The sequence below is a fragment of the Astatotilapia calliptera genome, chromosome 5 (assembly GCF_900246225.1).
Source record: "Astatotilapia calliptera chromosome 5, fAstCal1.2, whole genome shotgun sequence".
Taxonomy (NCBI): domain Eukaryota; kingdom Metazoa; phylum Chordata; class Actinopteri; order Cichliformes; family Cichlidae; genus Astatotilapia; species Astatotilapia calliptera.
This window is the reverse complement of record NC_039306.1, coordinates 19,863,664-19,877,164: the sequence shown is the minus strand read 5'-3', so window position 1 is coordinate 19,877,164 and position 13,501 is coordinate 19,863,664. Positions and strand designations below refer to the sequence as shown.

The window sequence follows — 13,501 nt, the reverse complement described above, 5'->3', positions numbered from 1 at the left end:
TGGCTTTATAACCCGAGTACACCGCGGACCAAACAAATTTTAGCTGTAGGCTATTTAATACAAACGTGGATGCAATCAAAAGCACTCTTATGTTAGCTTAAGTTGGCACGCTGTGTAAAACGTAAATAGAAACAGAATGTAATGATTTGCACATCTCATTAACCTACACTTTATCTATAATAGAACACAGAAAACATATAAATATGTAAACTTTGACATTTTACTAGTGTGTGACAATTTTCAGCTTACTTGAATTTGATGCCCTAATTGGGATGGGGGGGAAAATGCGTTACTAAAAAGAAACAGCTGGAGGATCAGTCTGCATCTAACTACTCTTGAGCCGCTCCCTTATCACAAAGTGTTTTACACTGGATGTCCTTCCTGACTCAAGCCAAAAGGGAATTATATCTCTGACTGGAACCAGGTCAGCAACCTTTTGCTTGCCTAACAACTACGTAAAGGACTATGGAGCCACACTGCAACTAATTAGGTTACTTAGCAACAGGTCATTAATGTCATTCGGCATAAAAAGAGTCTTTGAGAGGCAGATTTTGTAGTAAAGATGGGCAGAGGTTTAAGCCAAATGTTTGTGGAAGAATTTAGAAATAATGTTCCTTAATGTGAGGAACATTATTTCCTCACATTAAGGAGGAAATAAAGTGAAGACTTTGAATATCTCGTCATGTGCAGAGCGTAATATCATCGACGGATTCAGAAAATTGGGAGAAATCTCTGTGTGCAAGGAACAAGGCTGAAAATCAATATTGGATGCCCGTGATTTTCAGGCCCTCAGGCAGCACTGCATTACAAACTGTGATGATTCTGTCATGAATCACTGCATGGGCTCAGGAGCATGTTGAGAAATCCACAAATCTGGGTTAAAACTCTATCATTGTATCATCTGGCCTAAAAAACAAAAGGAGTGAGAGCTTTGGGCTTGTTATCAAGAGTCAGTTCAAAATCCTGCAGTGATAGTCTGGATGTGGATTAGTGCCAGAGGAAATGGCATTAATGCACATCAGGAAAAGCACCATCAGTGCTGAAAGGTACATACAGGTTTGGAGCAACATATGCATCCAGACAGCATCTTCTGTCTGGATGGGAGACAGCATGGCTTCATAGTAAAAGTGTCAGAGTGCTGATGGGCCTGCCTGCAGTCCAGACCTTTCACCAGCTGAAAACATCTGGCTCATTTTGAACCAAATATATGCAATTATGCACCCCTAATATATATTGGAGGTGCACATATCCATATTGAACCGTTCGATACAGTGCTTTCGGTTCGGTGTGCATATGTATCGAACAATACAAAATGTTTTATTTATTTTATCAACTTTTCTTCTGACGATGCTGTCTGTGTTGAGCGCTCAGTGGATCTGCGTTCGACTACTCCGCCTAGGCTGCACTGTCGAGTGCAGATCGACTGAGCATAGCGCAAGCTAGCAAGACAGAAGCTAAGCTCGTTGCAACATGGCAACTTCCTCAACGCTACCCGAAATTGAACCTCCCCCACCCTCATTCAGATCTGGCGTTTGGAACTATCTTGGTTTTCATGTGAAGCATGACCCTGATGGTAAGCACGTCATGGACAAAAGTAAAACAGTATGTCAGATGTGCCAGGCAATGCTCAACTGGTGGGAACCAGAGGCGGAGGCAGGCATTTGATACACCTGGGCTTAGCCCTAAAGGGTAGTACGCATGTGGGGGGGGGCTTTAGAAATGACTCAAAGATTAATAGCCTCTGTTTTGAGTTTTGTTCAAAAAAGAATGACTTCATATAACGTTAACGGTGATTTGCGGCGTTATGGCGTTAAAGTCATTTTAACAACAGTAACGCTGACAGAACTAGTGGGAACACAACGAATATGACTGCACATTTACGCCGACATCATCCTAGTTCAAAGACAAGTGGAAGCAGACAAAAACAACAAGCACACATGCTACAAACTTTACCCGAGTCATTTAGACAGCCGTTAGCACATGATTCTCCTTATGGGCACCTGATATGTTTAATATGCTGCTGAGAATATAGCCCAGAAGAAGCGTATAGTATAGCTTTTATTTTGGAAAGAGCCATTTCGCTGTAATAAACTCTCTTTTCCAAAGATGAGTGATTTCTCGATCAGATAGATTTATTTATTTTTTAATAATTTTGTTGTTTTAGCAACATTACATTTAAAAATGTTGCACCCCTAATATATATATATATATATATATATGAGAAAGAAGAGCCAGGACTGCTGAGCAGCTTGACTTCTGCATCAGACAAGAATGGGACAACGTTCCTCTCCCAAAACTCGAACAGCTGGTCCCCTCAGTTCCCAGATGTTCCCAGGCTGTTGTTAACAGAGGCAGAGGAGCGGATGTAAACAGTGATAAACGTGGCTTTGTTCTGCTTTTTTGATATGTGTTACTACCATCAAATAAAAAGATGAGCTGATATTTTTTTCTTAAAGGTGTACATACTTTCATTTCAAATATATGCTTTCTTTATTCTGTTGTGGAAAAAATATGGGTTTGTGAGGTTTGCAAATCTTTCCGTTTTTATTTAATTTTACACAGGGTCACAACACTCTGGCTTTGAACTCAGTTTGACTTCATCTCAGACAATCTGACCATTTTCCAGGCTGAAGCCATGAAAAGAGCATCGATGCTGTAACGTTGTAACTGGGCACATTTTCTTCCAGCGACCCGACCATAAGTCATAAAGGATACACTCAGCGCAGGTGGGCAGACTTCAATCCCTCCATCAGTGCTGTTTTCGGGAGTCCGCACAGGTGACTTGACAGCTACCTGAAGCGCTGTGTGGGCTGATGACTCACAAACCGAGCACTGATGACAAGAAATATTTTGTGCACGCACCCACGCTGCCCAGCACTCCGCGGGGCGCGCTCCTGCACGTGCACTCTAACACAGCAGGCATCAAAGCCATTTACGTCAAGCCAGACGGGAAGAAGAAATCCAATCTGATGGCACGAGCCTGCTCCTCCGGTCCACTCCAACTGTCCGGGAGCAGCGAGCTGCACTGAGGCCACTTTTATCGCCGTTTCTGGTGCATTAACTTCATCCTGCAAGGTCACCCTCGGATCTCTCACCAACTGCACGGGGCGCATGACTCAATGTTATTTCTGTCGCCCATGGATCCCGTTTCACGCGGATTTTCTTCGCGTGCACTGAATTGGATCGCATCTTATGGCAGACATTTCAGCCATCGCCCATCTGATCCACTGTGAGAGGAAATAACTCGACGAGAGCTCGGTGAGATGACAAACCCGCAGCGACCATCCCTGCTCGCCTTATCGGCACTGCTGCTCTGCACGCTACCCCAGACAGCTGGCTCTCATCAGCTCAATAGCTCATCATTATCATCATCATCATTATCGACGCCCTCATCAGAGGTGAGAGACAGAAATAATGTGACCCAAAATTGGCTGAAACAGACTAACGTGACTCCCAGCGATCAGAGCAGGCCACCATCAAAGCATGAAGAGGTAACAGGCCACGTGAAGAGCTCCTTGTTCAACACAAGTCGAGGCAATAGTAATAATAATAATAATAATAATACTGTGATATCTGACAGCCCTGGCAGGGCACCGAGATGGAGCCCAGAGGACGTGCCATCGCCGGTGTGCGCCTACAGAGTGATCGAGGGAGGCATTGGGGGGCAGCTGTGCTTTCGGCAAACTCTGTTTGGGTACAAGTGCTCTAAGGGAGAATGCAGGAGTGCGGTGTCTTTCGGGAGGCTGGTGGCAAATATTCTCAACAACGGCAGCGTACTGTTACAGTGGACCCACGAGTCCGAATCCACAAAGACTAAAGAGGCCAGCAGTCCTGGGACGAATGCGACAGAGGAGGAAACTCCGCGATCAGACTCTGTTTTCAGGGGTCGACGCCACAGACGCGGGGGCTACGAGGTAAGCTGCTGGTGGAATGGCAGCTACACTCAGTTTGAGTGCGCCGGTGTCCATCTTGGGTCGGGCTGCAGGGACTTTCTGCTCACCGAGCTGCACGAGAACATCCCGTACCGCATCTGTCTGCGCAACCTGGGCCGCTCCGAGCCAGCCGAGAGGCCGGAGCAGCGGGACTGCGTGGAGTTCACGCTGCCGCCGTCCGGGATGCAAGACATTGTGATCGCCATGACAACGGTGGGCGGGGCTATCTGCGTGATGTTGGTCATCATCTGCCTGCTGGTGGCGTACATCACGGAAAACATCATGAGCCCCGCGGCACAGCATACGTACTCCTACCGCGCTCACTCACATCACTGATGCACTAAAATGACCCACATGAACGCGCTCCGCGGTCATGTGTTATCTCTGTGGAGACTTGTTTCTGCCCCTGGGGGGAAAATGAACAGAGGGTTTTTTTGTAATCCATGTATCAATATTTCAAGTTATTTTCTCAATTTTGAGTCAGTTTTTGCGATAATAACCCAAAATTTTGTTTTTTCAGTGGCAAAAAGAGTTTTCTCAGCTGCTGAAACAAGTTTCCATAAATCTCGCAGTCATAGTTAATATCTATAGTAGTCCTGTTTTCCGTTTTTCCAGTATGACACACTCATCCTGTTATGACCTAACTGAAGCACAATCTACTGTGGCTCTGCTAATAACATGCCTTCTGAACCTCGCGAGGATGCACTGAACCAAAATTAGCCTACTGGTTATCTGCAGTTTGTAAATACAGCAGTTTACTGTGTCACGTTTGGTCAAGGCTGTCTGGGGATTGAATCGGGCAGCATGTCTACAGCAATACCAATAATGAAATGGCTCTGAGTACATGAGAAACAAGAGTTTTGCTAAATGGACAGTCGGTAAAAGTGTCCTTAATGGGACACCGAAAAATGAAACTTTACCAGTTAACACATTTCTCCACTCGAGTCAGTCACAACAGCACTGTTTTTGCTTTGTTTGTCATTTTCTGAAGGGCAATACAATCTGGTGTACAATCTCCAAATACTGTGCCAAACATCTTCAGTTAAACCACCTTTCTGTCCTGCTGTCAGTGAATAAAGTACTATGAGGTCATTTTTAATATTGAGAAGCTGTCCTTTTTCTTCTTCTTCTTTTTCTGTGTGTGTGTGTGTGTGTGTGTGTGTGTGTGTGTGTGTGTGTGTGTGTGTGTGTGTGTGTGTGTGTGTATGCGTGCACATACAAAACAAGAACCAAAAAAATTAAAAATAAAATTGACCCACAAAACATTACAATGCATGAAAACTACAGAAAAAGACAAGATGGTGACTTAAATATTACAAAAAGATTAGCTATTAAGTTTCATTCTTTCATGTGTAGACAGGCAGACAGATTTCTTTTTCAGCTATTCTATTTTAGATTTGCTGCTATGTTTGGGATTATTGTGGCTTGTTCAGATACAATTTTACAAACCTGACCATTTTTTCCCGGCTCCCAAGCAGCCCATACTTGTTCAGTCTTTTTCTAACTGGACATATCTGAGTTTGAAATGTAGGACTTTGATTTTGCTGGGAAGTCCACCCTGAACACTTGCGGCATTCTCCAATGTTTTCCACTTGTGAATGATTTATCCTGCTGTAGAGTGATGGCCTTAAAACAGTTTGGAAATAGCCTTGCAATGTCGTAGACAGCAGCCAAAACACAGCACTGTACGAACATATTAAATACAAAGTAAACGTTGTAAGACATGAAATGTGGAATTAATGGTCCCTGTGTTTGTATGCCCTGCTGCTAAAAGCCCGTTGACTGTGTCTGCTTACTGAAGATTTTAATGGTACGAGAGATTTTAGCCACTTCTACTGTGGCGAAAAGAGAAGGCCGAGCTCTTCCGGCATGTTTTCCTTACTGACGTTACGTGGCCTCACTGCGCTGAGAGCTGCGAAGCTCCGCCCTCAACATGACATCACTTAAAGCCGTATCCAGGGCAAGGTGCCGCTCCGCCATTTTAACTTCCTGCTTCTATAGAAGACGAGCTTGTCGCGCTGTATCTACACTCGAAAAGCGTTTTCGTTGATCCAAACAACTGGTTTTTTATTCTTTATTTCTCTCATAGAGATAAAAGTAACAGCCTCAGTTAGGTTTTGAGTTCATATCGGTTAGTTTCAGCCGGAGAGTCGCGATGCCGAGCCACCCGCTGCGTGTAGCGGTTGTGTGCTCGAGCAACCAGAACCGCAGTATGGAAGCGCACAATATCCTCAGGTAAAGATGAGACGGCTGGAAGAAGAGAGAAGGAAGGCGGCCAAAAAGTGATCGAAATCTGTGCGGCTTTCTGAGCCGTGTCGATGCGGTGACAGCCCGTCAGGCCTCGACGCTTTTTAACAATGGACTTCGAGCTCAGAGCGCCACACCGAGGCTGCAGCTCGACTAAAACTAGCTTTCTGACCGTGTTTCACAGGTTTAGGGTCGCCTAGAATGGTCTTAACTAAGATTCTGCTGTCAAACTGATTTTTAGAGAAGTCACACCAAGGCCCAAGTTGTTGGGTTGTATTCTCCCCCCACATTTTAACAAGAGCGCCCTCTGTAGGGAATCCTCCGAGAGGGAGCGTCTGGAGGTTTCACAGCGACGGCAGGCTCCGTCAGCTGCCTCATCCACCACATTTTATGGAGTTTTGTGTTGTGTCGATCAGATGTCACTACCAAAAAGAGCCTTTCAGCCCTCTTTAGATATATTCTTACTAACTGCACTGGATTAGAAAAACAGGCTGGGTTAAAAAGATCTGCAGACCAGGGTGACAAACTGTCACCTATTTTATTTTTTTTATATTTAATTTCCTTTTTTTAAATTAAAATGGTCAGCTGAGGTGGAAATTGGTATTTTGAGGTGTCTTGGGTTTCATAAAGTCTTATTCTAAATATGTGAGGAGGCAGTTTACAGGGCTGGGTTTACAGGTTACGTGACTGCTGTGGAAAGACTTATTTCCTTGTGCTTTCGTAATATTTTCTCAAAGTTGTTTCATAATTCACTCTCTTGTCCTTTCCTCTCTGCAGCAAACGTGGATTTGATGTGCGTTCATTTGGGACAGGGTCTCATGTGAAGCTACCCGGTCCTGCTCCGGATAAGCCAAATGTGTATGACTTCAAAACGACATATGAACAGATGTACAACGACTTGGTCCGCAAGGACAAGGAACTGTATCCCCTTCCCACACACAACATCGCACACATCCTTACACTCACATATACTAGGAGCCAGATAAGTAAACGTGGGCCGTGTATCTGTCTTGATTAGATAGTTGTTTTGGACACTGGGCAGTGAAAGGAGATGAAACCACGTGCAGGGATTTAAAAAGAAAAAAAACCATGATGGTAAAAAGGTTTGTTTTTAAATCTTTAACATGTAGGGTGTGGAGAAACGCCTTGCAATACAGCAGCGGTGCAGCAGTAAGTTTGCTTTGGTAAGAGCTAGGATTTTATTTGTTTTTATTTGAAATTGGTGTAATTTGGCTCACTGAAGTTTCCTGTTTTTGCTTGTTTCTGTTTATTTTTTAACATGTTTAGTTCAAGTAGTTTCAGTCTTTTAGTTATTGTAATATTTGTTTTAGGCAACATTTAAATAAGTTCAGAGTTGGTGTGAAAATGCAAACCCAACACTTTGAGGAGGGTTAACTCACATCCAGAGTCTCAATAAATGTGCAGCGAAGCCTCGTCAGGCAGGTTTTTACCAAACTGACAAAGACAAAACTCAGTCTGCCTGTGTATACGTTTTTTGTTTTGTTTTTTTCTTTTTTAAGTTTACTTTAGCTTTTAAGTTAATAAAACTGGTTCAGTTTTATTTTAAATTCTGTTAACTAAAAGGTTTGAGGGTGTTTTGTTTTCAGGGGGGGGGTTTACCCCACAAACACCAGTTTTTTGTGAATTTGATGAGGCTGCTTAGCGTTACTGTGTAATGATTAATGCAATTATTGCATTTTAACAATACTTTAGAGTATTTGTACTGTTGAAGTAACACAAACTCGCCTTTTGTAGTTAGTTGTAGAGAATAAGTATTGTCTCAGTTATCAAAATTGTAAAACTTGATAAGGACAGAATATGAACTATTAGCAAAGAGGCTGAGTTTGCCCAAGTGGATGACACCCACTAACCCCAGAGGGGGGGAGGGGGGTGCATAAGGGCCATGAATCTAAGAGGTTGTTTTAAGCTGTAGGCTTGAGTGCCCCAAGGTAAGTTAAAGATGATCAGTTTCTCCTCATTAGCATGTGGGATGTTTATGCTAATGCAAGGCACTCAGACACATTAGATAATTAGTGGTGTTCAACAAAGAGTACAAGTGTGTTAGTCTTCAGTGGCTGCACTTTAACTGTGCATGCATAGGACTTTTATTTATTTATTTTTACTTTAATGATAAAGTTCACATATTTTCTATCAGTAACCAGTAATCATGGTCCTTCTATTTAAACCTTCCTTTGTTTTAGTTCAACTTTTTTATTTTCTTTCTTTTTTTTGTTTTTTTTAAATGTGCTAAAAACAGAAATCTGCCTTTAATTCATCTGGTTGTAGAGGCCTGCATGTTCAAAGGTCAGGCAAGTTTTCTCTGAGGTGTCATTTACTGTTGTGCTGCTGCTGGTCCTGTATTGTAGGTGTTTTTTCCCAGCCTGCATTAAGGTAAAGTAACAAATCTGTTCTCCTAAATAAGAAAATTACCCTGTGACACATGATTAACTTAAGTCACTGTGCTTGTATTTTTTTTTCTGTATTTTCTGCTGTTTTGCATGGATATCTCACTGATGTAGTGCACAACAACTACTTTTATTTATTTATTTAGACAATCTCTTCCCATTTGTAGTGAGTGGGTTGTATAGTTTATAATCAAATTTTTTGAAAATAAAAAACAAACAATGGTGACATTGTCTGCATCAGCCTGGCAGTACCAGTGTGGCTTGTTAATATTAAAACTCTGGATTTAATGCTGTTTAAAAAAAAAAAAAGTAAACAATGTTCCTGAAAATCCATCCTTTCAGCTTGTTTTCTGACCCCTCATTGGTGAATAGTCTGCACCACTAGAGGGCGATGTAGTTCATGTAACTAGACGTCACTGAAAAGTGCATCGTGCCCCCTTGTGTAGTTTGATCGAGATGCACTTTATATAGATGCTGCTTGGACCAGTGAGTTCAGTCTAATTGGGTGCACACTGAAATCCTCTCTCTGTTGCTCTGATCAGTTTTATTTTGAGTGTTTTGTTTTGGGGGGTTTCCCCTTCTTGCCTCGTGCTGTGTATTCCTTGACCCTCCTCGCTCTTCAGATACACACAAAACGGCATCCTGCACATGCTGGACCGCAACAAGCGGATCAAATCAAAGCCAGAGCGCTTCCAGAACTGCAAGGACAAGTTTGACCTGGTCATCACCTGTGAAGAGAGAGTCTATGACCAAGTGGTGGAGGGTGAGGTTTTGTAACATTACTCGGAGTCATTCACAAACCCACCGCTTTGCTGCTTCTCCAACTGTTACCTGCCTTTACCTGGTCTTTAATGTGTTTCCTAGATTTGAATTCCAGAGAGCAGGAGACGCTGCAGCCCGTGCATGTAATCAATGTAGACATTCAGGATAACCACGAGGAAGCCACACTGGGCGCCTTCCTCATCTGTGAGCTGTGCCAATGTGTGAGTGACAGCATCTGAGAACTTCTTGATGAGGCGTTTTCTTACAATTTTATTTTATTTTTTTTAAACAAATTACTAATAAATATACACGTAAATAATGTGCAACACTGTTTCAGTTGGCACCTAAAGAAAGGTTAAACGATCTTTGTGAGTGGTGGAAATGAGGCGTGTGCGTGCACAGGTGGTGTTTTGATAGCTTTCCCTTGTGCACCCCTGCAGATCCAGCACACCGACGACATGGAGAATGAAATCGACGAGCTCCTACAAGAGTTTGAGGACAAAAGCAACAGGCCTTTCCTTCACACTGTCTGCTTCTACTAAGACTCTGCAACAATTTGCAATAAACACAGACCGAGATCAGAAGCAATCACACAGAAGTATATGGACACACATGCATCATACTCCTCAGTCATCCATGACTCAGTGCATACAGGTTGTGTGCCTACACAACCACAGACACACATAAATAGCTTTGGGTCAGGACCCAACAAATGGCTGCTGTTGGACATATTGTTGATAATGGGTTTTTCCTCTAAGCAGAGGATGGACTCGCTGCTCTTGCTCTGCCTTTCATTCCTCCAGATCAAGGTCAGGCCAAGGTTAATCCCTCCAAATATCACAGGTCCAGTCAAATCACTCAACTATGTCTCCTCAGGGAGAGCCACAACACCCACAGGCCAGATTCAACAGCTCCTCCAGTTACTTTCATTTTTGTTTGGCACAGAATGTTTTTGTTTTTTTTCTTAGATCTATGATTAATTCAAGCATATATGCCAGATTTATTTAATATTTGGGAGGGTGTACATGTGTTTACATGCTGGAGGAGAATTATTTGAAGTGTATGCTTGTTTCTGTGCGACCATGTGTTTGTAGATTTAGTTAGGATTAAGTTTTAAGTGGGTGGGCTAATTAATAATGAATAACCAAACCTAGACCTCTGAGGCTTTCATCGGGTGTGTTTCAGATATGTGTTGATATTTAAACTCGATGCTGTATTTCTGGCCACAGTATTTTGTTTTGAGTTTTTTTTTTTTTCTTGAACTGAAGCATTGTACTTATTTTCAAACTGCGAGCTCGGCTCAGAGTGCCTGATATTTCTTTTTTCCTGTATGTACATATGAATCTACTAAAGAACGAAGCCTCTCTAAGAAATCGTTCATGACCCTTTTTTTGACTTTATCAGTATTTAGTTCCTGCTGAGTTATTTAATTACAAAATGGGTATTAGAAGACTAACAGCGCTGTTAGGACTGTTTTATGAGTGATGAGGACAAATTACCAGAATTGGATATAAAATATGGGCTGATCTTTATTTAGATTTGAATTATTGATTCAGTTTGACTAAAGCAAATATATTAAAATATCAGAACAGAACATGGAGAGGCTCGGGTGGTAGAGTGGGTTGTATACTATTTGCAAGGGTGGGCATGTCTTCACCACATGCTGAAGGTGTAGGTCCTTCAGCATGGCAGTGAGGATACTCCCAGTGGTGGATCTGTAGAAATACTGGTATATTTATAATTAGAAATCTGCAAAAGCTAATAAAGTTCAAACATGAATGGTATGGAGTACAAACATTGCATCCAAAATATAGTGAAGTAGAGAGCAGCATAACATATAAAGTACAATGAAGGTGTACCTGAGTAAAGTACTGAAGTTAACATACTTGGGTACATCCAACTACTATTCTTTAATCCAGTGGTAATATGAGATAATACAGAAGTTGGGATATTTGGGGAAATTCATGTTAAAGAAGCCAAAACTCCACCTTTAAAAAAGTAGGTAAATAAAATAAAATAATACACACATTCCCAAAATTAAGAGTACTGCAACCCACTGAAACCAGAAAATCTCACAGGGCCCACCTAATCTTAAATTTTCGCTCTAGTCAAACAGAGAGCCTCATAAATTTACTTGAAAATTGCATTTAAAAAATCACTCAATGTAATGATTAATCACCTGTTTTAATTCACTTTTCATATAAATAAATACATATATATAAATGTGACTGTACATGTGAGTAATTTCAAACTGGATTTCTGTTATTAATGCGACCCACCTGCAGTACCTTTGCGGCCCTCCAGGGGGCCCCGGCCCACACTGGAGGCCTAACCCTAATCCCTCGCCCTAAGGGTAGGGTTACGAGTCCACTGAAATGCACTATCACAGAATTAAATGGCTCAGGTGGCTAAGAGCTCAGTTAGGAAAAAAGGAGGATAAAGGATTTCAGTAGATATAAAAAATAATGACATGGATACATGGATGAATAAATCGTGGATGAAGATTTTAAAAAAATAATTAAACTGTGAGAATAACAGTTAGATTGGGGGCCAAACACATTTTAGACACGCCCCTGCTCATCAGTGAAAATATAAAAGAGGGAAGGTGTAGGTCTGTTAGGTTACATTGTGATGTGATCCTCGAGTTGGGGGACTTATGTTCATACTGGAGTGCAAAATTAAAACCAATGGAAGATGGGCAAGAAAAGTTCAAAGTCATCAGGTGCTCAGTTTAGAAAAAAGAGAAAGGAAGAGGAGGAGAAACGAGCAAAAGATACAGGTAAGCAGATGTGTCATTGGATAATGGCAGGTCAGAATACTTTATTAATCCCTTTATTACAGTATGTGGGTTACAGTTGCTCCAAGAAGAAATGGTAAAAATAGTAACAGTAACAGACTAAACTCCAAACAATATGTTACAGATTTTAATATTAATTAGTCATTGCCAATTGTTGATTTGTCCTGTTTTCATTGTATGACGAATTATGATGGCTGTTTGGTAGCCGTTTGCATACTATGCATACTCTCTCTCTTCATATATGTGTGTGTGTTTCTCTGGTGAAATTCAGTATGGTTCCGACAACAGTTTTATGTTAATGTACAATCCTTAATATGTTTTACGTGTGTGTTTGGGGGGGGGGGGGGGGGGGGCAGAGAGAGTGTTCGCCCAGGGCGCCAAACAGGCTAGGACCGCCACTGCGGATAGTGATAGTCGTATTTCAACTATTCTGTGAGTTTTGGAAGAAAATATAAATATTACAAAAATGTTAGGACTGCCCACAGTCCACAGAGTTGAAAGAAAATAAGGTCCAGCTGATATTCAGCTGCATGCTGACCGTAACCATGATGACTGGTTACCGCCCGTGCTTCTGCGGGAGGTAACATCCACGCAGCCCACTGAACCTCAGCTCTTCTTCTATTACTGTTGGCTCTCTGTGGCTGTAATCCTGCTGCCACGGCGAACTCGTTTTTACCCCTCTGTAATTTTCTCCCTGTCGGGTAATGCGAGCTTCAAAAGCAGTGAGGGCGCCAATTTCTATTTGCGTCTATGTGCAAAACCGTGTAAGAATGTAGTTAATGTATTTTATAAACAGGCTTCTTATTTTAAGTTATCAGTTTGAAAATTTTTTTACTGTGTGTGTGTTAACTCCTAACTCCTAATGTGTTAACTCCTAATTATTATTTTATTTATTTTTTATCTCCAGGTGATCGTTTCCATCCATGGATGCCAAAATTCAGAAATATAAGGAACGTGTTCAGGCGTCCACATCCTGAACCCTCGAAGGAATCCAGCGGGAACATGGTGCAGATAGAGCCACAAGTTAATGGAAGCACTTGACATAAAACTGTAGTTCTGACTGAAATATAACATAATGTAATAACAGTTGTAATAATGATATTTTAGCAGCCAGTAGAACCACCAGCATGTAAAAAAAAAACAAAAAAAACAACACACACACACACACTTCCTCAGGGAAATCTTGTAGAAGCAGATCTGCCATTTCTCAGCCTGTTTTCTCTGTTTCTGTGATATGGAAACATTTAAGGGGTTAAGAAGCCTTACTTATACACACATGTACTGTACACTGGTTGCCATACACTGCCTCTGCAACTGTCAGTGTTTTTCTGTGCTTGCTACTTACTAATAAAAATATA

The 13,501-nt window shown here is 41.8% G+C and overlaps 2 protein-coding genes across 2 annotated transcripts; both read left to right on the top strand.

Annotated features, from left to right (window-relative positions):
* The first annotated feature begins 3,426 nt into the window (after nt 1–3,426).
* fndc10 (fibronectin type III domain containing 10) lies at nt 3,427–5,031 on the top strand. Its single transcript, XM_026166396.1, has 2 exons — nt 3,427–3,491; nt 3,581–5,031. Exons 1-2 carry the CDS (start codon nt 3,484–3,486, stop codon nt 4,266–4,268), a joined length of 696 nt encoding a protein of 231 aa, XP_026022181.1. The 5' UTR covers nt 3,427–3,483; the 3' UTR covers nt 4,269–5,031.
* An 853-nt stretch (nt 5,032–5,884) lies between these two features.
* Nucleotides 5,885–11,125, top strand: ssu72 (SSU72 homolog, RNA polymerase II CTD phosphatase). The gene is made up of 5 exons (XM_026167909.1): nt 5,885–6,167; nt 6,957–7,100; nt 9,208–9,347; nt 9,449–9,567; nt 9,787–11,125. Exons 1-5 carry the CDS (start codon nt 6,088–6,090, stop codon nt 9,886–9,888), a joined length of 585 nt encoding a protein of 194 aa, XP_026023694.1. The 5' UTR covers nt 5,885–6,087; the 3' UTR covers nt 9,889–11,125.
* The last annotated feature ends 2,376 nt before the right edge of the window (nt 11,126–13,501 follow it).